Genomic DNA, 21,854 nt, shown 5'->3' on the forward strand with positions numbered 1-21,854 from the left:
TCCCTCCCTCCCTCCCTCTCTCTCCTCTCTCTCTCTCTCTCTCTCTCTCTCTCTCTCTCTCTCTCTCTCTCTCTCTCTCTCCTCTCTCTCTCTCTCTCTCTCTCTCTCTCTCTCTCTCTCTCTCTCTCTCTCTCTCTCTCTCTCTCTCTCTCTCTCTCTCTCTCTCTCTCTCTCTCTCTCTCTAAAATGCTATAAATTGAAAAGTATTACTTTTTTATGGACTGAAGTTCAATTCCGTCGTATACAATTCTTTGAGACTCACTCAATTATTTCCTAAAAAATTGGAAAAATTTCGTAACCGATTTCCAAAAAGATATCGATTCCCAAAAAGATCGATAACGAAAAACTATACACGGAATGAGGGAGGTTCCAGGTTCGAACCCTGGCTGAGGTAATATTTTTTCGCAATAAAGTTCTTTACAGTTTTTAGATAATTAAATCGAGTCGATTTAATTCCGGGGAAGGAAGGGTTTTAATTCTAACAATAACTGTGTTTTAAGTCCGACAAATAATCGGCGCGCAGTTTGTTGGAAAAATTATATGTATATATATAGATATATATGTATACAGAAATTAATATAAGGTCGTCAAAGACCTAGGCTTGGATCGCATGGCTTTTGATTCTAATTGATTGTATATCGTTACGATCCTATTTCTCTTATTATTATTTATTCACGTCGCCTGAGAAAGACGTTTCAAACTATTATTAACCGGTTATTGCGATAAATATTACCACATGCCTCGGTGGTCGAATTGGTACGACGCCCTACACGGAATGAGGGAGGTTCCAGGTTCGAACCCTGGCTGAGGTAATATTTTTTCGCAATAAAATTCTTTACAGTTTTTAGATAATTAAATCGAGTCGATTTAATTCCGGGGAGGGAAGGGTTTTAATTCTAACAATAACTGTGTTTTAAGTCCGACAAATAATCGGCGCGCAGTTTGTTGGAAAAATTATATGTATATATATAGATATATATGTATACAGAAATTAATATAAGGCCGTTGTGCGAGAGTGTGCGGGTGCGCGATTGATGGCGCGAGGAAGACGACCACGAGGAAAGCGGTTCACACAAGTCAAATACGTATAAGTCCAATAAAATAAGTATATTACAATAAAGTCTCAATATGTACAATGGATACAGTGTTCCTTTACTTTTAGCAAAGCAAGAAGCCGTAAACGCGCGCACAGATGTTAGTACGGCATGCAGCGGTGGTGAAAGCGTGTTCGCGAAGCGCGATAGCGAAGAGCGAACTCAAAGCGGTGTATACAGCGGTGTTAGCTAGCGTATTTAAGCGGTTTAGCGAGCGGAGATTCTGTGCGATGGACTTTCGACCAAGAGCCCGGTGCGCGACGAAGCAAGCTCTTTTATACGGGAGCTTCTTCTCGCAATAACCAATTGTTTCGAAGCGTTGTCGGTGACCTCCGATTTTCCCTTGTGATTGGCGGCAAAGGGCTATGACACGCATTGAGTCGCACCTGATTGGCAATCGGCTGCCTACGTCACCGCATCGCCTCGACGCGAGACGAAACATTGCTAACCGGCCGTTAGCAATGTTGTTGTTTGTCACACCGGTGACTGTTCCCAGTGAGAAATGGTTGTTCGAATCGACGTCGATTCGAGCTCGAAGGGATCGAGTGGTCATCGACGATCGATTTCAACTAAATTTCGATGTGTTTTCGATCAATTGTTTAGACATGAGGAAATACCTAATTTCAATAATATGTCTCGGAATTTCTCATTTACTTTGCGTTTTCACTTTAAAAATACATACAAATACTAACATGTCGATTCGACATCGATTCGACATCGATGCAATATCATTAAATGTGAGAATTCGAAATGCTCGCAAATTGTGATTAAATTAATCAGTGAGTTGAAATAAACATGTACGAAACATGTTACTATTACGTTTTTCGACTGAAGATGTAAACTCTTTTTGGATCAGCCGACAGTCGTTTGAATTTGGTAAGTAACTCCCGCCCTACTTATATATATGTACATACATATTCGCTACGCCGCCGGGCCCCGGATCGCTGTACTCAGATTCGCTATCTCGGTACCTTCGTGGTTCGCACGTGTTCGCCATCTTAATCTCATAATTTATTCGTAATATTCCTGGTGCTGTTCGGGACTCGATCTCGTGATTTGTGCTTGCAATAATAAATCAGACAATTTAGACATTTACAGTGTAATTGATCTCTCGACTCGCCCGATCGCGAGCGCCGTAGATCATCCGCGGGAGCGTGAGCACGCGGTACAAGATTTTACAGTTATATCAATTCAAGACTTTAATTTATCCTTATTCTTACTTATATTTTCTTTTAAATATTCGTGTTTGTATCATGAATTTGATTTACAGACTTTACGGTAATCATATTGGAATCATTCCACCGGCGTTGATTGACCTGTTGCTTCTTGAGGCCTGTGTTTGGTTATGTTTGGATGCTACTTTTAATGTTTTACTGCCATGGCTCAACTATTACCAGTAAGTTATTCTCGATCATGATCTTGCATTTAGAAATATTTACATTTTGTCTTGAAAGCAATACAGAAGTATATGTCTGTGGAAGTTCAGCCTCAGAGGTAAAATACCTGATGCTACTTCGCGATCGTTCAAGTATTTTTTGTTACAAGGTCAAATTCAAGCATATCTCGTGCTAAATTATTTCACTACCTACATGAATATTATTTAAAATATTCATGTAGGTAGTTTATTACTGTTCATGGCATAATGTTGAGGTTAGGGATTGTGTTGGTGGCCGGCTTTTGAGTAGGAATGTCTCTTGTTCACTAGTAATCTTTTTGTGGACTTTTCAACTTGTATTGTTTATTTTATTATCAATTTCATTAGCGATTTACGGACGAAACCTGTCAGCCTAGCCTCCTTTGAAGCTGATAGATTAATTTGATACATGTACTTATTATTTAACAGGAGCTTTTGTAATATATTAGCCCGTGGATTTCATTTTAAATTATTTTCGTGAGGTGTTCTGATTATGTACTATAAACTGTTTGTGTTTATCAGTGCAGAAAAACTTTTAGACGCAGGGCTGCTACAGCTGTTCAAAATCGAGAGGCGTTTCTTGAATTGCGACAACCTGTTATTGTGGACTGCCCTCAAAGGTGAGAATGTTATTTACTTCTAGTGAAACATGTGTTTCACATCTCTCAATAGATTGATCTTTTCAGTACATGTTAAAATTCATGTTAAAGCAAGTATTCCCAGGTAGCAAGCACTCGTCATTTTGACGTCAAATGACGTCAAAAGACGTCAAAATGACAGACTTTTGACGTCAATTGACGTCAAAATGACGAGTCTTGCTACCTGGGTTGATTCCAATGCATCATTGCTCAATGTTTCATTTTGTACCTAATTGAGGACTTAGTTCAATAAATGCATTTGATTTAAAAGTTTCTGAACTATAATGTACTGTAAATTCTATGTTCTAGTATTTAGTTTATCCAGAAGTAGTGTTTTTTTATTTGTTTAATAAGCCCTGATATGAAAATGTAGGTTTTCTGTCAATAAAGAAATGTAAAGTGTTGAATTGTTTTAATTGTCCAATTTTACCTATTTGCTTTTACTTTTCATGGAAGTAAAAGTTGGAGTTCATTTTCTGACTAATATTTAACTGGGTATAGGAGTTTTTCATTTTAACTATGGGCATAGATTTACTTTTACATAAAACAATATAATGTTTAAAAAGAGTAATAATTTTCCTTTGCATTTGTTTTGTAGTTTGAACAAACATAAATTAGTGTACAGCTTTATACAATCTGTGCTTTTGCCTTATTCAGGTGCTGTCAGTTTAAAAATAGATGATACAGACTTCTCAGCGTGTAAAAAGGAGTACAAGTTTGGCTCAAAGATGCCAAATGGAGAGATCAAGAAGGTAGCACTTCTAGTCAGCAGCCATGTCCTAGTCAGAAGAAAAGTACCAGGAGAGAAAGAGGATTGAGGCAGAACTATAGCAGTAATAGTGAAGAGAGTACTTCTTCAACCAAATATGCAGCTACTATAATTTAATAATGTTGCTGTCTAAAATATGCGTAGGATGACATTCTAGTAAACACAACGTTACATGTAAAGTACATATTAGTTAAAATTTCCTATTCAACAATATAACTTAACATGTAACAATGTAATGTAACACTTATGTTATATAATAGTTACATTGTTGAGTAGGAATGTACAACTATCATTTACATTACATGTAACATTGTGTTTACTGGAATATATCTCTTTTCGTACTAAAACCTATATATATTATTTTATTCCTTTTATTTAGTTATTGCAACATAGTCAGAGGTTGTATTAAATTTTTGAGAAGATTTAATGAAGTTTTATTGTAATATGTTCAGTTATTTTATTTGTTTGAGAAGATTTATTGTAACAAAAGTTTTATTTGTTCAGATACAGTATAGTTATTTTGAAATACTTTAGAAATTTATGCTGTGAGGTACTTAGCATGTTATTCCTATGAGTCAAACTGTCTGTCATCTCATTACCACAGTAGATTTATTCTGACATTAGATGCAATCATTTAAATTTCTGAAGCCTTAATGCTAGTCTACAATCTTGCTTTAAGAAAATATTTTAACTCTAAGCTGTAAATTGTAATCAATCACAGTCGATTCTCCTTACATTTGACTGTGGTCACAGCTTATGGATTAGAGCTAAAATATTTTTTTAAAACAAGATTGTAAATTAGTACTTATATTTGTTTTAAATTTAGTGTTTGCCTATGTTTATCACGGTTCATTAAAAGTAAAAAATATTTTTTTTTTCTGTTCATTATGGCATTCCTTATAAAATATTCAAATAGATATGCATGCTTCGTACAGAAATTTGATTCCTTTTTTCCTATAGGTTTTCTTGTATAAACCAAAACTGGTTTGTCAATTTTTATCATTTTTGTTTACTCTACTAATTTTTAAGAGCTCTTGTATACATTTTTTATTTTTAACATGTTTTCTCTGTGGTCATTTCAGTTAGTTTCATTGATCTCATTATAGTCAAATGTATAAATGTATGCATATTTTCAATTGTAGTCGTTAAAAATGTTCTTTATGTGATCATTAAAATTGATGTTAATCTCAAAATTGATTTTCTGTACACAATCCTCTTGATTCAAGCAGGCAATGATGCCACGAAGATTATAATTCGACTGAATTCCAAAGGTATTTTATCATATTTTATTCACATACATGGCCGGTTGTTCTGTTTATTGATGTTATCAGGAGGGAAGGAAAAAGGAAAATGAGGGAAGAGGGTGCACCACATTCGATTCGACGTCGATTCGACCTCTTTTCGAAGATGACAAAGTAAACTATGTAATGAGTCTAAATGTCACAATGATGTCTGAATACACGCGTAACCTGATATTTGCTATGGGTTCAAAATATATGCAGATCGAAATTTCATCGAAATTCCATCGATATCGAAAACACATCGATTTCAGGGACAAAATCACATCGAATCGATGTGCTCGATCGATGTCTTTCATCGACGTCGATTCGACGTCTAGTCGATCAATCATTTCTCACTGGGGTTTATAGCGTGGGTTTTTCCATCGCGCAAGGACATGAAAACAGCGTTTTGGAAACGTCTTGAAAGGTATCGATTGCGAAATGCCTTTAGAGAAGCCCACGTTATAATGCAAAGTATTCAGAACTTACATATTCGGATTAGGATTTTTATTGAAACGATGAACTTACAATACAGAGAAGGCACGCGCATTGTGCCCTTTCATTTGACGAGACCGATGCACGCTACGATGCACTCGTGATCTCAAACAGCCGTCAAAGACCTAGGCTTGGATCGCATGGCTTTTGATTCTAATTGATTTTATATATATAGATTGCACGCGGAGTGTTTTGTGGAAATATCGCGAGAAATTAAAATGAAGAAAGCGGTGATAAACGTGCGATCAATGGACAATGCATGTTTCGCATGGTCAGTGGTGGCTGCTCTGCATCCAGCCGAGAGACATGCAGAACGGGAATCGTCGTATCCTCATTACACGTCGGTGCTAAATCTTACAGACATTGAGTTTCCAATGACGTTGAATCAAATTAAAAATTTTGAAAATTACAACGACATCTCCATCAACGTGTGCAGCATCGAGAAAAAAAAGGAACTTGCAATCCTGCTGTTAGTGGACCGCTCCGGTTTTCGCGCGCTGCGCCGAGGAAAGCACAAAATAAGAATCAGCTTCCTTGGTTAACGTAACACGAGTCAATTTATTTAAAGATGATTACAATGTCATACGCTTCGCGTTACAATGTCGCACTCGCTAGTTCACAACGCAGTACTCGCTACGATTTGACTCCGGTTTCTCGATATCGACCAGCAGTGTCGCGTACGGATTTTGTTGGCTCACTGACTGTCCCGGCAGGAGCAGGCAAGGGATCGCGGCCGGAGCTTCGCGTTAGGCCGCGAGGAATTTCGTGACGTGAGATCCGCTGATTGGCTCCAAATCGTCTAGCGAATAGACTATTGGGCGCGGTACGTGCGATCACGCGATGTACACCTGCGAGCCGTTTGCTCGAGAAAATACCAAAAAAAAGGGGGAACGTAAACATTCGCGGTTTGGAGCATCTTTCGAGCGTTCTTGAGAGATACTCGCTTTCACTTTGGAATATTTAATTCTCAACACGAATATTCGATTCTCAACACCTGCCAATACGGCTCACCGACCGAAAGATGGACAAACATGTAAATCTGCTGTACGTGCATGACGACAATGTAGGACATTTTGTGTGGATCAAAAACCTATCCCGCCTCGTGAGCTTGCAATTGAGCAGGCACAATGGTCGGAAATACTTTTGCGATCGGTGAGTATACATCTTAATAAATAATAAAAATAATTCTTACGTGAAAGATATATAAAAAATTTCATTATTTACAGATGTTTGCACGGAACTACGTTCCGATTCAGGATGAAACGTGCGAGAAACAGCACAATGAGTAAGTACCGCTAATTTTCGTATATACTTGTGCAAAAAAACTTTTATAAACATAATTGTATTTTTTCAGTTTTGATAAACCTCGTTATACGCATCGTATTTTGGGAAAGAGATTTGCCTTGACATCGACAGCGTATAAGTTTTTGGATGTTGGAATCAACGCGGGACCTATGTCCTTTGTGGATATACTTATTGGTGATAACCGAGGCAATCGGATAATTCTGCCTCATGCAACGTGGATAACGTTCATCGAAAAACGTGCAGATATTCAGCGACTCGTGCAGTCACCGGCGCCATCATCGCTAGCGTTTTGAGATCTGGAACTCGTTAAAATACGTGACGTAGATATTGTAAAATTGACATCGTGCGACACCAGCTTGTACATGAAACCGTCAACCGTACTCTTCCTGTTCGAACTAGAACATTGCGTCGAGAATGTGTATTTTCAACTATGCCAAAATGTTCATGGCGTAAGTGAAAAATTTAAACAATTTGTAACTATTTTACGGCGAAAATGTATCACCGATAAATGTAATGCAGTTAGAATCTTGCGTGAAGTTTATGATGAAAACTCGATTATTGATTGCGAATTATTAGCCTACGCTTTAGATACTATTGTGTATAATGCGCTACATGATAAATAAATGCATATAATATGGTTAAAAAATTTAAATTATTTTTCCTTTTCATTTATCGTTCCTCCTATTCCATGTACGCTGTACGCTAACGAGAAGACGCGCGCGAACGGGGGGGACGGGGGCGCGAGAGACCGCGCGCGAACGGGGGACGGGGGCGCGAGAGACCGCGCGCGAACGGGGGACGGGGGCGCGAGAGAACATCCACGAGGGGGAGATAACGCGAGCGGGAGCGTGCCGCGTGACGTCATGCGGACCGACGCGGCCGTTGCACGCGGACCCCTCCCCCGTGGCGCCCGAAAACGCGGTACCCCCCTCCCCCTCCCAGCCCGCGGCGCCGGAAAACGCGAACGCGGGTCCCCTCACCCGCGGACCCCCCCCGCGACGCCCGAAAACGCGGTACCCCCCGCGGTATACCCCCCCCCGCCCCTAGAAACTGTCGTCGCAAGCTCATACGATGTCATCGTCATCCTTTGAGATCAGCGCAAAGGGAAGGACCATCTCTGAGGCGTCGACCGAGAGAGAGGCCACACCAGCTAGAGAGCCAGTCAAAACGAAGGCTCAGACGAAACAAAATATCCCAAAATCCCGTCCTTTAACTCCCCTTGCAGATAGCCCAGAAATGGACACCAGTCTGGAGGCGGACATAACCATTCCGTTGGATGGTAGCGACGAGGAGGTGCCAGTGGAACAACTAATTGAAAGCAGCCAGAGGATCCGTCCAGAGGATGAAGCCCAGTCGGAATCCCCGAAGGTGTAAAGGTTGGTCCGGTACTGAAAAGAAAAGACTGATTAGAGTAATAGCGGTTAAAAGCGCGGTGAAAAGCGTTATGAGTGATGTACAAATAAAACTGACTATTATTCCTTTATTTTTCCTTATGTATTAAATATAAAAGCGTTAAGAGCACGTTTGCTCAGAAAATAATAAATTCTTTTAATTTCGTTTAATTGCGATATTTAATCATAGAATACTCTTAAAAGAGTTAAAACAAATCCGGATATATCGAGTTTTTACATTTTTGGATGAAGTTCCAGAATACGCCTATTTATGGTGTTATTAAGATATAGAAGGATTTGTCGTGTTACTAGAAACACGTTTCTGCGGTTTATTTTACGAAATTACTGTTACTTTGAGTTTTCACCCAAAAAGGTGATTTTCTTCTAGGTGCGCAACTAAGTTTCCGGGTTTTTTTGATCAATAAAAAATGGAAAATTTCAAGAGAAATACAAAAAATGGTTTATTCAAAGTATCGTCCCTCGCTAGCTATACATTTTCGCCATCTCTCTGGCAGTACATGAATACCGCGACAATAAAACGACGCGTCTTTGGACCGAAACCATTCATCCAACCAATTTTGCACTTCTTCGAAATTGGTCAAGTGTAGCCCAGCCAAGCCATGCGCCATCGACCGGAACAAGTGATAATCGGAAGGCGCCAGGTCTGGCGAATACGGCGGGTGCGGTAGCAGATCCCATTTCAGCGTTTTGATGGTGTCCTGGACGATGGAACTGCGATGGCACGGAGCGTTGTCGTGCTGCAATATCACTCGTTCGTGTCTCGTGTCCCATTCTGGCCGTTTTTCGAGCAATGTATGGTTTAAATTGATCAGTTGTTGTCGGTAGCGATGCCCATTGACAGTTTCGCCCGGTTTCAGCAGCTCATAGTACACGATTCCTTTCTGGTCCCACCAAAGCGCTCCTTGTCCTCAGTGTCGAAATCGCCACTTCTGAAGCGTTTAAACCAATCTTCACAGGTAGTTTTCGATGGTGCATGTTCGCCGTAGGCCTCCTCAAGCAAACGACGTGCTTCAGCTGCATTTTTTTTCAAGTTAAAGCAGAAAAGCAAAGCTTCCCGCAAATGCTGTTTATTTGGCACAAAACTCGACATCTCCGTTGTTAGAAAAAATATTTTTGCGTTGCGATATGTGTTTATATAACGACTGGTTATTGTTAACAGATGTCCAAGCTATAACTTCAGACAACTTCAGACATGTAAGTCGAGTACATGTGTTATTGGTGCCATCTATGTGTGAAACCCGGAAACTTAGTTGCGCACCTAGTACTATGGTGCGAATTTAGTTTTTAAGTAGGGGAGACCGGGGCTAGACCGCTAACGGGGTAAATCCGCCAAATTAAATATCTCGGAACCTGTATATTGTGCGAACTCGCTATTAACATTGTAAACGCTGCTTATGGTACCCATGTGACCAACGGAGTTTCAGCAGGTTACCTGCCGTGTTATAATTTTTACGAGGGCAAACGTGTTTTCGGAAGGTGAAAGTGAAATTTTCTGCGCGTGGAAATATTGTAATATCTGCAATAATATTTGCTCTCCAAATTTCGAGGTACGTGATTATAAAGAGTAATGCATGCTGAACACGAATCTAGTGTAGTTTTTTCATTATCGTTAATGTCTAATATTTCGTGGGCGATCAAACCTGAAACTTATGTTTGGGGCTTATCCGCTAGTAAGCACCCGGGGCTGGTCCGCTAGTCTCGTCACCGTGACGCGCCGGGCGCACGACTTCAGCTCACGGCGATTTCAGGTTAGGTTTCCCTCGAGCGTGATTCTGTCTTCCCTTGCACGTGCGTCAGTTTGTGTAGGAGGGAAATGGTACGCACGTATCGTCGCAAAACGGGTGTTTTGGCCGACCGAAAAGGTGGCGGACCGTTGTTTTCGAGATCGCTCGCGCTCACGGCACGTCGGCGAGGTACGGCGAGACACGGCACGGCTCTGAGATCCCGCGATTTCCGCGTTGGTCGTTGTGTCAGTGACAGTCGCGCGTGCGACCGCATCGTCCAGCGTTCGCCGCATCGTCTCGGCGTCATTGTCGCCGCCGTTGTAGTGGTGGTGGTGTCGGTGGTGGTCATCGTCGTCGTCGTCGTCGTCGTCGTCGTCGTCGTCGTGGTGGTCATCGTCGTCGTCGTCGTCGTCGTGGTGGTGGTCGTGGCCGTCGTCGTCGTCGGCGCGTCGAGGAATCGGCGCGAGGACGCCGTCGAGTCGGTAAAATGGTCGCGCTCCACCGCGAGTTTTTCTAACCCCCCTGTCGCTATTTATCGCTCACCCGCGAGAAACGCGGCTTGGTTAGGTTGCTCGAGGGTCCGCGCTGATCCTATGGCACCGGAACGCCGTCACGCGTGTTCCCCGTGGTTGCCCGCGTTGACAATGTGACGTGCCGTTGGGGAGTTTACGATTTGGTTAACCTCTGTATTCACGTGCCTAAATTGTTTTATGGAATAGGTAAAACAATTATTTTTTAATGTTTCGCATAAAAATTTGAAATAAATTTTTATTTTTTTCTTAAAAAACAATTATTAAAATGTATCCTATCATTTTTCAGGATTAGATGTACGTATATGTATTGAAAATGCAGTGTAACGGATTAACCCCGGGGGGGGGGGGGGGGTGGCGGTTCAACCCCGGCATTTTTGAGATTTCAATTTTTGCACCGTTGTCGTTTTTGCTCTATACCGGTTAAACAAAGCGACATAGATAAAAATTTCCTGTATAAATTTTGTAGCTAAAGGTTCACTCTTTACAGTGGTATACTATATTTAACTACAATTATTTATTTTGTTGTTAAAAATCGGCACCGAAAAAAAACTAACGGTCTAGCCCCGGTCTCCCCTAATAAATTACTTTCTTTGGTCTCGAGTAAACGAGCCGTGTGATAAAAAACGGATTTTATCCATGATTTTAAGTTTTCAATAATTTTGATAAAAATCTTTATCTACGGTGCGATGCCGTTGTTTATGGTTTAAATTAATTTCTTATGACTAGAATAAAGAGTCTACGTGGAAAAAACCGGGATTTACCCGTTACTTCAGAATGTCACAGCAACAGGTGCACTTTTGTTCTGACGGTGCGATTGAGTCGCGAATACTTTTAAAATGTTTCTTATGTTACCCAGAAGGGATTTCTATGGTTTAATTGAAAAATTAACCGTTAATACAGATTTCGATAATTAGCATCAGCTGATGACCGATATCGCTTCTAAGCGTATTTTATGGATTATTATGATTAGAATAAATTGGTAGGAGCTCGAGTAAAGAGTTTCCAAGGTTAGTTATATAAATTTCACATTATTTCAAAATTTCATAGTTTTCAGAGAAAATCTGTATTAACCATGCGTTACGGTTTTAAAGCGTATGTTCCGTTAGGATGAAACCAGCGAAAGCGTATTCAAGAGCGAAAGCGCGAGATTTCGTTATATTATCGATTTTGACATATTTTCGTAAAATCTTTAAATGTCCAATATTCACGGAATATTGCGACTTATCTAAGTTCTGTGGGTTCTCAGAAACCCGAATATATAATTTATTTCAAATTTTAACCATTAGATTAAAAGTGTAATAATTTTGGTCAAAATCCATAATTACGGTAATTATGATGTTTTATCGATTAATTCGAGTAAATGGCGACAAAATAAGTCCAACGAATCCTTATTTAGGATATTTTATCCATTACTTAAGATTTTCACCGAAATGATGAATTTCTTAAGCGGCAACATATATGCGTGTAATAATGCATGAGACTTATCGTAATACGATGAGAAATAAGTGTCTAAGGTCAGATTTGCATATTTATGCGTATTTCAAGTTCTCATTGACCCAGGTCAGTGACTTCAAATATTGATATAGCGGTATTTACCGTATTTAAACGATAGATTCGTTAACGTTGAATAATTTTCAACACGTTGGAATTCTTTTGAAGGCATTTTATGCGTTCAATGGCTATTTAGCCTATTTACCGTAAAAACGGTAATTATACTATTTTCACGTAACAAGCGGGATATTCGCGTTTGTTTTACTTTAATATTGAGTCCTGAATTGTCCTAACAAGCGTGTTACGCAGTTGTGGATCGAATGCATGCGTGATTGATTTATCGGGTCTAGAAGAAACTGTAATGAGCAGGGACCTCCGTACTTATGTACTTGTATACATTTGAGCGATGTATATGACGAATGCGTGCCGGACAGGGGGATCATACGGGATTCAATATATTGTTATTTATTTAATGTTTCGAAAACGGATAAGCTATCATTACGAATATTGTGTAGTCGCAAGTCTATAAATTAACTTTATAAAATCTTTGAACGTAGAATCTGAAAGCATGTAATATGATACTTTTGTTTACTTAATCATTTCCGTTGAACTTGCAAGGACAAGCTGGCTACACAATAGAGAGAGAAAGTAGATGTGTCGCGAAACCAGCGTCTCATTGGTTGCTTGAGCAGTAGTGGGGCGCGTCTTCGAGTCCGAGGGTATAAGAGGGCTCGAACAGAGAGGAGAATCAGTGGGTGTTCCGACGCTTGAAGCGTAGAGTCGACTTGCTTTCGCGTTAACGTGCGATTGTAATAAATAAAACGGAACGACATTCCGGACAGCGCCCGATAGCCGTTGGTGATAATGTTAACTTTGCCGTATTGTATATTCGAGGATTACTAGGTGCGCAACTAAGTTTCCGGGTTTCACACATAGATGGCACCAATAACACATGTACTCGACTTACATGTCTGAAGTTGTCTGAAGTTATAGCTTGGACATCTGTTAACAATAACCAGTCGTTATATAAACACATATCGCAACGCAAAAATATTTTTTCTAACAACGGAGATGTCGAGTTTTGTGCCAAATAAACAGCATTTGCGGGAAGCTTTGCTTTTCTGCTTTAACTTGAAAAAAAATGCAGCTGAAGCACGTCGTTTGCTTGAGGAGGCCTACGGCGAACATGCACCATCGAAAACTACCTGTGAAGATTGGTTTAAACGCTTCAGAAGTGGCGATTTCGACACTGAGGACAAGGAGCGCTTTGGTGGGACCAGAAAGGAATCGTGTACTATGAGCTGCTGAAACCGGGCGAAACTGTCAATGGGCATCGCTACCGACAACAACTGATCAATTTAAACCATACATTGCTCGAAAAACGGCCAGAATGGGACACGAGACACGAACGAGTGATATTGCAGCACGACAACGCTCCGTCCCATCGCAGTTCCATCGTCCAGGACACCATCAAAACGCTGAAATGGGATCTGCTACCGCACCCGCCGTATTCGCCAGACCTGGCGCCTTCCGATTATCACTTGTTCCGGTCGATGACGCATGGCTTGGCTGGGCTACACTTGACCAATTTCGAAGAAGTGCAAAATTGGTTGGATGAATGGTTTTGGTCCAAAGACGCGTCGTTTTATTGTCGCGGTATTCATGTATTGCCAGAGAGATGGCGAAAATGTATAGCTAGCGAGGGACGATACTTTGAATAAACCATTTTTTGTATTTCTCTTGAAATTTTCCATTTTTTATTGATCAAAAAAACCCGGAAACTTAGTTGCGCACCTAGTAAATATATTATTCTTGTTTTGCTATTATAAAAGTGCAAAAGTTACTTATCGATATTCCTATCCTATTCCGTGCGTTTCTTTCACGCGAAATAAGTGCGAGTGCGGAACTTTGTTAATTCATCGTTCGATAAATCACAACGAGCCGAGTAACGTGAAGAATACCAATCTAAGGAAGAAAGGAAGGAAGCCTCTCTTCAAGGTGAACGAGGGCAAATACGTTCTGTGTAAGCGTTATAAAACACAGTGGCGACCAATAAATATATTGTACATCAAAAGTAAGTTTCTTCACTGAAGATTGTTGAGTTCGGTCACACCCTCACCCCCCCTCGGAGCTCCCGGGGTAGAACCCGCCTAGCTTACCTACTATCAAATTAAAAAGTTTGAAAATCTCAACGACATCTCCATCAAAGTGTATACCATCGAGGAACAGAAGACGCCAAATGTTCTCCCAATACGGTTTATCCACCGAAAGATGGACAGACATGTAAATCTACTGTACATGCATGACGACAACGAGGGACATTTCGCGCGGATCAAGAACCTATCCCGCCTCGTAAGCTCGCAAGTGAACAAGAATAGGAACAAAAAATACTTGTGCGATCGGTGAGTATACATCCTAATAACAATAAAAATAATTTTTACGTGAAAAATATATAAAAATTTTTATTATTTACAGATGTTTGCACTATTTCTACACGAGCGAGAAATTGGAAGCCCACACCGTCGACTGTCGGGAGATAAACGACTGCGCGATCAAATTACCGAGTGATAACGACAAGTGGTTGACTTTTAAGAATTACAACAGGAAGGAACGTGTTCCGTTCATCATATACGCCGACCTGGAATGTACCCTGGAAAAGATGGAAGCGGATCCGAAAACGTCCACGTACAATATCGTACGTATCAATATCATCGCGTATTTAACATAGGGTCCCTTACGAAAAAGTAGTACTAGCAATCAGTACTCAGTACTGAGTGATCAGTACTCGTAGTATTGAGAGTATTAGTATGTTAATACTCATGAATACTGCAGAATGGTCAGTACTGTGTCTGTCAGTGCTTACAGTACTGGCAGTACTACAAGCAATAATACTCATTAGTACTTCAAAGTATTGGAGTGGTCAGTACTTTATCAGATTAATATTCGGAGTACTATCATGATAGTACTGCCAGTACTGTAAGAAACTAATAGGCACAGTACTGACCATTCTGCAATATTCATGAGTATTAACCCTCAGTTACCTCACCAGGGTCTAAGGCCCGGTTCCACAATTCACGGTTAACTAGAGTTAACCGAAGTTTAACTCGCTGAACTCGGTTTAGCGCATTTGTGGCGTTTCACAACTGCCTCTTAAACCTTCGTTAACGTTTACTTGCTTCGGTTAAAGATAAACCTCCGATTTTGGGCGTTCAACCAATTTAACCGAGGTTTACGACCGTGAGGAGTGTGAGGACCGTGGCGCCACTGGAATTGATTTGAAAGTTTCGCACGTTTCGCAATTATGAGGTTATGTATTGTCGTGTGCGGTGTGCTTCGTGTGTTGAATTGAGGAAAGGAGTATTGCATTTTACGGAATATATTCTCCCAAGATTCATTGAAATCTCAAAGTTTATATACAATATGGCTTTTGCACATGTATTATCGTCATTAGATGATGAAGGTTTTGCTGATATGGTTAATCGAAGACCAAATAATGTTAGAAGACAACCTGCTTATTTTTACGAGTTTGACGATGTTGATTTTCACGCTCGATTCCGATTATCGAAAGAATGCGTTACTGAAGTGTTAGAAGCTATCGAACCCGAAATTTCTCATCCGACCGAACGGTGAGTATACGCAGCATTACAAAACAGCATAACTGAGAGTGTTCGTTATTGACGAAACTGTCATTCAAGAATAGTAATTATTGATTGTTATTAATAATAAAGATATGGACACTAATAAGTACAACCACAGTAACGCAAAGAAATTAGTTTTTACTGTTGAGAAGTTCAAATTCATGTTGCTTACATATATCCAAAGGATAAAGTGTTTAGTAGTTTAACATTTTTTATATTGTACGTAACTAATTTATGACTGCTATTTATTTATCAGGAACAATGCTATTTCTGCCATAAACCAGCTCCTTTTGACGTTGAGATTCTACGCTACTGGTAGCCACTTAATATCAGCAGGTGATTTTTCTGGAGTGAGCAAAACGAGTGCACACAGAGTTGTCCATCGCGTAACGAATGCTATTGCTCGTCTTCGGCCAAGGTTTATTAAATTTCCTACTCTTGCGGATGAAATAAAAACCGAGCAAATAAAGTTTTTTGACATTGCACGATTTCCGAGAGTTGTGGGCTGCATAGATTGCACTCATATAAAAATCCAGTCATTTGGTAATTAATGTTTAAACTGTGTATATTATTAATATTTGGGATCATACAAATTTTTTTGCTGTTATAGAAGTGTCAATAATTATTGTAAATATTTTCAGGTGGAAATGATGCAGAATACTTCAGAAATCGAAAAGGTTACTTTTCGATTAATGTCCAAGCGATTTGTAACGCTAACTTGCAAATAACGGACCTTGTAGCTCGTTGGCAAGGATCGGTGCATGACACCACAATTTTCAACAATTCCAGGATACGTACTCTATTTGAGGCTGGAACATTCGGAGATGCCTTGCTCTTAGGTGATGGTGGTTATCCTGTTCGGTACTATTTAATGACGCCTCTACGCAATACAGGAACTCGTGCGCAGGAACTCTATAACGAGTCGCTTATTAGAACACGCAATACCATTGAACGCGTGTTTGGAATATGGAAAAGACGGTTTCCAATTTTGGCACTGGGTACTCGATTTTCTAAAGTCGAAAGAGTATTACCAGTCATTGTAGCAACTGCCATATTACATAACATTGCCCGGCGTGCTGGAGATCCATTACCACCAGATGATCCCGCGTTACAGTTGCCGTGGGAAGAAATTTTAGAACAGGGAAATGTACCGCTTATGAATAATGCACCTGGTAACAGGGTTGGCATGTTTTAAACAATTTGTTTAAAACTGTCTGATTAAAACTGATTTAAAACAGTGGACACTGTTTTAAACATTTTTGTTTTAAACAGTTTTAAACTACTGTTTAGAACTGTTTAAAACACTGCAATTAAAAACATGTGATTATTTAGAAAAAATTGCAAAAAAAACAAAAACAACTTTTATTTAGTTTTTTATCTATATTATTTATGTAGCATATAAATATAAAAATATATATACTAAAATAAAAATTAAAAATGATAAGATGGGTATTATTCTATTATTTTAGCAGAATATTTATTTTTAGATATTAAATAACAGTCATCACAATAAAGACTACTTAACTTAGTAGATATTGAATGACTTTACATTTTAGCAGTTTAAAATAATAGTACATAGCAGGTACATTTTAGCATTTTAAAGTAATAGTGTATAGCAGGTAGCAGGTCAGTAGTTCGTAGTTATAGTTATTGATATTTAATATATTCAATTAATCTTTATTTCACTCCCCTTCCGGGGTTGGAAAGGCGTTTTTTTCAGTAAAAACGTTCCCAAAAACCTTTACAATTTCTGCTATACAAATAAAATCATATACATTATACATTCAATCATTAATCATATACATTTTATATCTATAATATAATTTTTCTTATTTCTTCTTTCCCCGACCTGGTCATTGAGCGACCTCACATCTCATTTCCCTTCCCTTCGTCTTCCATCCGGCACCCTTCTGGTCATCTCTTTCAGTTTCCTTTAATTCCGCACCCCTCTGACTTCCTCCTTTCTGTCACTGCTCTTCCCTTTTCTTTCTGGCTCTCTCCCTCCTCTTGTTCGACGCCTTCCTTCTTTCTTATTCTACGTTCACTCTGCAAATAACTGTATTAAAGATTATTCTTACATTCTTACAATCTTACCTCCTTCTCCCCTTCCTCTCCCTTAATGCTTCTCTCTTTATCTCCCTTCATCTCTCCTTTCCATCCTAAATTTTTCCTATTCTTTTTTCTTCCTATCTGCTTCGTCCTCGTCCGTATCCATAAGGAGATTCTCCTCCATCCTTTTCGCTCTTTCTTCCTCCGCGGTCCTCTTTGGCCTCCCGCTTTCCTCTCCTCTCCTCTCTTTCTCCTTTCTTTCTCCTCTCTTTCTCTTACCCTCGTTTCCACCGACTTGTCCTCGTCCATTTTCACCCTCAATCCGCTCTCTTCCTTTCTCTTTGCATCCAATACCTTCCGCTTATCCTCTTCAACAAAAATCATCAGTATTATTCTCTAATCTTTCTGACTAACTTGCCGCTGTATTAGCCTGCCTTCTTCTTCTCTCCAGCTCTGCCATCCATTTCTCTCCCTCTCCTTTTACTATTCAGTATCCTTATGATCTTCTCGCCAATTCCTTTTGGCTTCTCCTCCTCCTCTCCTCTTGTGCACCGCTCTAACACATGCTCCCATGTCTCTGGTTCTGCACCACATATTCTACAGCTTCTTTTCTCTATTGGTTCCCAATATCTTCCACCTCTCATCTCATTACCTAGCCTAAATCTCGCTATCCTGATTATGGACTTCTCTTTCCCTTTTTTCTCTAGGTATTCTGGCCTTCTGATTTCTGCTATCTCCCTGTACCACTTGTTATATCTAGACTCTCTTACTCTTTCATCTCTCTCTTGACTCTGAATGTCTTTGTCTCTTCTTGTTATCTCCTCTATACTGTTCCAGCCATTTCCTCTTTTCCTTTCTATCTCCTCAGTTGCGTATCCTCTTTTTTCATAGAAGCTCCTTCTCTCTTCTTCCCAATTTGCCTTGTCCTTCCTGACATTCCCTTTTATTTCTTTCCAGCATTCTCTTGCAATCTCATTTCCCTCTCCCCTTTCCAGTTTTTCCTCGTATTTCATCGCCCTTTTACCAGCACTTACTCTCATTCTGTCCCTCTTGGTTTCCTCCCTTATCATGTATCCGGGTGTGCTCCAGTCTAGGCCCAATGTCCACCTTATATACCTTTCGTGCATTCTTTCTATTTTCTCTCTCTCTTTCCATTCCCACACTTCTGCTCCATATAAAGCTATGCTTGCTTCCAGCGAATCGTATAACTTAATTCTTCTTATCCAGTCTCTTCCAAATAACCTTTTTCCTATTCCCCAAACCTGTCTCATTGCTATGGTAGCTTTCCTTACTCTTTCGTTTATATGCGTCTCCTGTCTTCCGTTCTTTTGGAATGTGTAGCCTAGATAGCAGAATTCCTTTACCTCCTCTATTTCTTCTCCTTTCCATTTCCACTCCATTTTCTTCATGTTACCTCCTCCCTTCCTGAATCTCATTACCTTTGTTTTCCCTACATTCACTCTCAGCTTTTTTCTGTCGAAATATTTTTCCAGTTTTTTCATCATCCTCTTCATCTCCTCTTCGTCCTCTGCTATAGCTACTACATCGTCTGCGTATGCTAACGTCCAAAATTTTATTCTCCCTACTACCACGCCTCCATCTTGCCCTTTCCTCATTGTTTCCTCTAAGTCTGCCAGCAGCAGTATAAAGAGCATAGCGCTCGGCGGGCATCCCTGTCTGACTCCTTTGACCGTCCAGAAGCATGATCCCTTTTCTCCTTTCACTCTTACCACGCTTCTTGTCTCTTCGTACAGATCTTCTATCCTAGTTCTCAGCTGTTCACTAATCCCTTCTCTTTTCAGTACCTCCCAAATTTTTTCTCTGTTCACGGAGTCGAATGCTGTTTTCAGATCAATAAATGCTGCCACTAGCTTCCCTCTTTTTTTGCTAACAGCCTTTCCAATTACATAATTCAGTGCGTATATATTCTCCATTGTACCCCTTCCTTTCCTGAACCCTGCCTGTGTTTATGGTAATATTCTTCTTTCTTCCGCCTCCTTCTCCAATCTTTTCGGCAAAATTGCCGCGTATATTTTGTAGTTTGTGTTCATTAATGTCACCCCTCTGTAATCTTGTGCTTCTTTTCCTTCTCCTTTCTTTACTATTGGTACTATTATACCTTCTTTCCAGTCTTCTGCTATTTCTTCTGTCCTCCACGCTGTATCACATACCTCCCATATTTTTTCCTTCAATCTCTCTCCTTCATATATCCATACCTCATTTGGCAATCCATCCGTACCTGCTGCTTTCTTTTCTTTCATTTCTTTAATTACTTCTTCCACTTCCTCTCTTCTTATTCCTTCCTGCTCCTCTTTGCTACCCATTCTTTCCTTTCCCTTCCTGTCTTTTTCACGCGGTTTCACAGTTACTCCTTCCAATAGCTCCATGAAGTGTTTATTCCATTGCTCCTCCGTTATTTCTTCGCAAACCTCTTTTCTACCCTTCCTTTCTCTGTTTATAAATCTCCATACTTCCTTCTCGCTAGTTGCTTCTCTCGCCTCTTTTATAACTCTCTCCCTTTCTATCTCTTTCTTCTCTTTTATTTTCTCCTCATATTCTTTTTTCTTTAGAATGTACCTCTTTTTATCTACTTCTCCCTTCCTCCATTTAACTAGTTTCTCTCGTGCTTCTCTCCTTAGTCTTACACATTCACTATCCCACCATCTGCTTTTTTTCTTCGATCTCTGGTCTTCTCTTATTTCTTTCCAAACAGCAGCCTGTTTTATCTCTCTATACACAGAGAGGTTAGATTGACATGTAGACTGTGCGTGTGTCTTGCGTTTTGCGAACTGCGGCCTATGTAGACCGGGCTTAACGGCGCGCCTTATTTCTCACAGCCTCCGCCGTTAGCGTTTTCAATTTTTTAAATTTTGGCAACGTTATTTATATATTTACAGTTTAATGTTACGCTAGCGAAAAATTTCATTATTATTACTTATGGATGCTCCGCACATATTTTAAATCTTCTTGCATAGATCAAAGCTATCAAGTGTTTTTTTTGCTTGTTTAAAACATGTTTTTTTGTTTAAAACATGTTTTTTTTATACCTTAGTTTAAAACACAAATAAAACATAAAACATTGTTTTAACAAAAAAAACAATGTTTTTTGTTTAAAATAAAAAAAACATGTTTTTTGCCAACCCTGCCTGGTAATGATCATATGCAGAACATACTAATCAACGATTATTTCCGCAGGTGAGAATAAAAATCTCTTAGACAAATTATTTATGTACGTACTATTCTTATATGTAGTAATATTTAAATATGGTATTTTTCAGCCTGCTGTAAAATAAATAATCCTTACTTTGGAAAAAGTTGAAGAATATGCTGGAATATTATGTATTTAGCAGTGCATCTTAAAATTTGTACATAATTTGTCAAAAAAGATGGGACATTAATTTTTTAAATATGAAATGTAAAAGTGTTCGCTTCTTAATACGTGGACTCACGGTAGTCATACACAAAATCATGTTCATTATATTATTTATACTTGCATTTTTATTTTATTTTAATAAACGTTTACCTTGAATTATCCTCTGATACATTCTGTAGAAGTCGTAGCCTGGAAGTGAATTGTCAGACTCGCGCTGCATTATCAAGCTGTCCGAAGTATCGAATACATGACTATCACTCGTTATAATGCAACAAGCCTTTCAGTTCACATCCAGACAACATTCCAAGCATATTTATGTACATATACAATAAGAATTACTGTAAGGCTATCATTCTATCAATAAAAAAATCAAGAGAGAAAAACTAATACAGTTTTATTTCTCATATGATTGGAGTTGCTTTTTTAGAATTTTAACTTCAAGTTGTTCTTTTTCCAGTTGCACATTTAAAATTTTAACTTCAAGTTGTTCTTTTTCCAGTTGCACATTTAAAATTTGTATTTCTATTTCAGATTTTGCACTCAGATCCTTCTTCATTAGCTCGACTAATTCGGCTTTAGATTGAGCTACATCATAAAAACATTGATTGCGTTTTACAGCGCTTATTACAGGCCTTACAG

The 21,854-nt window shown here is 39.4% G+C and overlaps 3 protein-coding genes and 1 long non-coding RNA gene across 4 annotated transcripts in view; 2 read left to right on the forward strand and 2 right to left on the reverse strand.

The window, feature by feature from the left end:
* Window positions 1-15,575: 15,575 nt before the first annotated feature.
* On the forward strand, window positions 15,576-17,143 carry LOC139784211 (putative nuclease HARBI1). Its single transcript, XM_071723379.1, has 3 exons — window positions 15,576-15,781; window positions 16,050-16,336; window positions 16,435-17,143. The coding sequence occupies exons 1-3, from the start codon at window positions 15,576-15,578 to the stop codon at window positions 16,986-16,988; spliced, it is 1,047 nt and encodes a 348-aa protein (XP_071579480.1). The 3' UTR covers window positions 16,989-17,143.
* A 102-nt stretch (window positions 17,144-17,245) lies between these two features.
* The window catches only part of LOC139784209 (uncharacterized), an 86,323-nt gene continuing 81,714 nt past the window's right edge, over window positions 17,246-21,854 (reverse strand). Inside the window, exon 2 of the mRNA XM_071723378.1 lies at window positions 17,246-19,934. Coding sequence (XP_071579479.1) covers window positions 18,268-19,776 — 1,509 coding nt within the window. The 5' untranslated portion in view covers window positions 19,777-19,934 and the 3' untranslated portion in view covers window positions 17,246-18,267. The remainder of the gene's footprint in view (window positions 19,935-21,854) is intronic.
* LOC139784212 (uncharacterized) lies at window positions 19,810-20,229 on the reverse strand. The gene has a single exon (XM_071723380.1). The coding sequence runs from the start codon at window positions 20,227-20,229 to the stop codon at window positions 19,810-19,812; it is 420 nt and encodes a 139-aa protein (XP_071579481.1).
* On the forward strand, window positions 20,971-21,382 carry LOC139784210 (uncharacterized). The gene is made up of 2 exons (XR_011721502.1): window positions 20,971-21,037; window positions 21,121-21,382. It is a non-coding gene; the product is annotated as an uncharacterized lncRNA (long non-coding RNA).

This window comes from Temnothorax nylanderi, unplaced genomic scaffold (genome assembly GCF_030848795.1).
Source record: "Temnothorax nylanderi isolate EJ_2023f unplaced genomic scaffold, tnyl_v1.0 TNYL_tig0597_pilon, whole genome shotgun sequence".
NCBI lineage: Eukaryota > Metazoa > Arthropoda > Insecta > Hymenoptera > Formicidae > Temnothorax > Temnothorax nylanderi.

Coding starts and splice junctions, on each gene's coding strand:
- LOC139784211 (XM_071723379.1), top strand. CDS start 15,576: ATGGCTTTTGCACATGTATTATCGTCATTAGATGATGAAGGTTTTGCT. Junction 15,782..16,049: donor ATTTCTCATCCGACCGAACG/GTGAGTATACGC, acceptor TTTATTTATCAG/GAACAATGCTATTTCTGCCA. Junction 16,337..16,434: donor TATAAAAATCCAGTCATTTG/GTAATTAATGTT, acceptor AAATATTTTCAG/GTGGAAATGATGCAGAATAC.
- LOC139784212 (XM_071723380.1), bottom strand. CDS start 20,229: ATGGAGCTATTGGAAGGAGTAACTGTGAAACCGCGTGAAAAAGACAGG.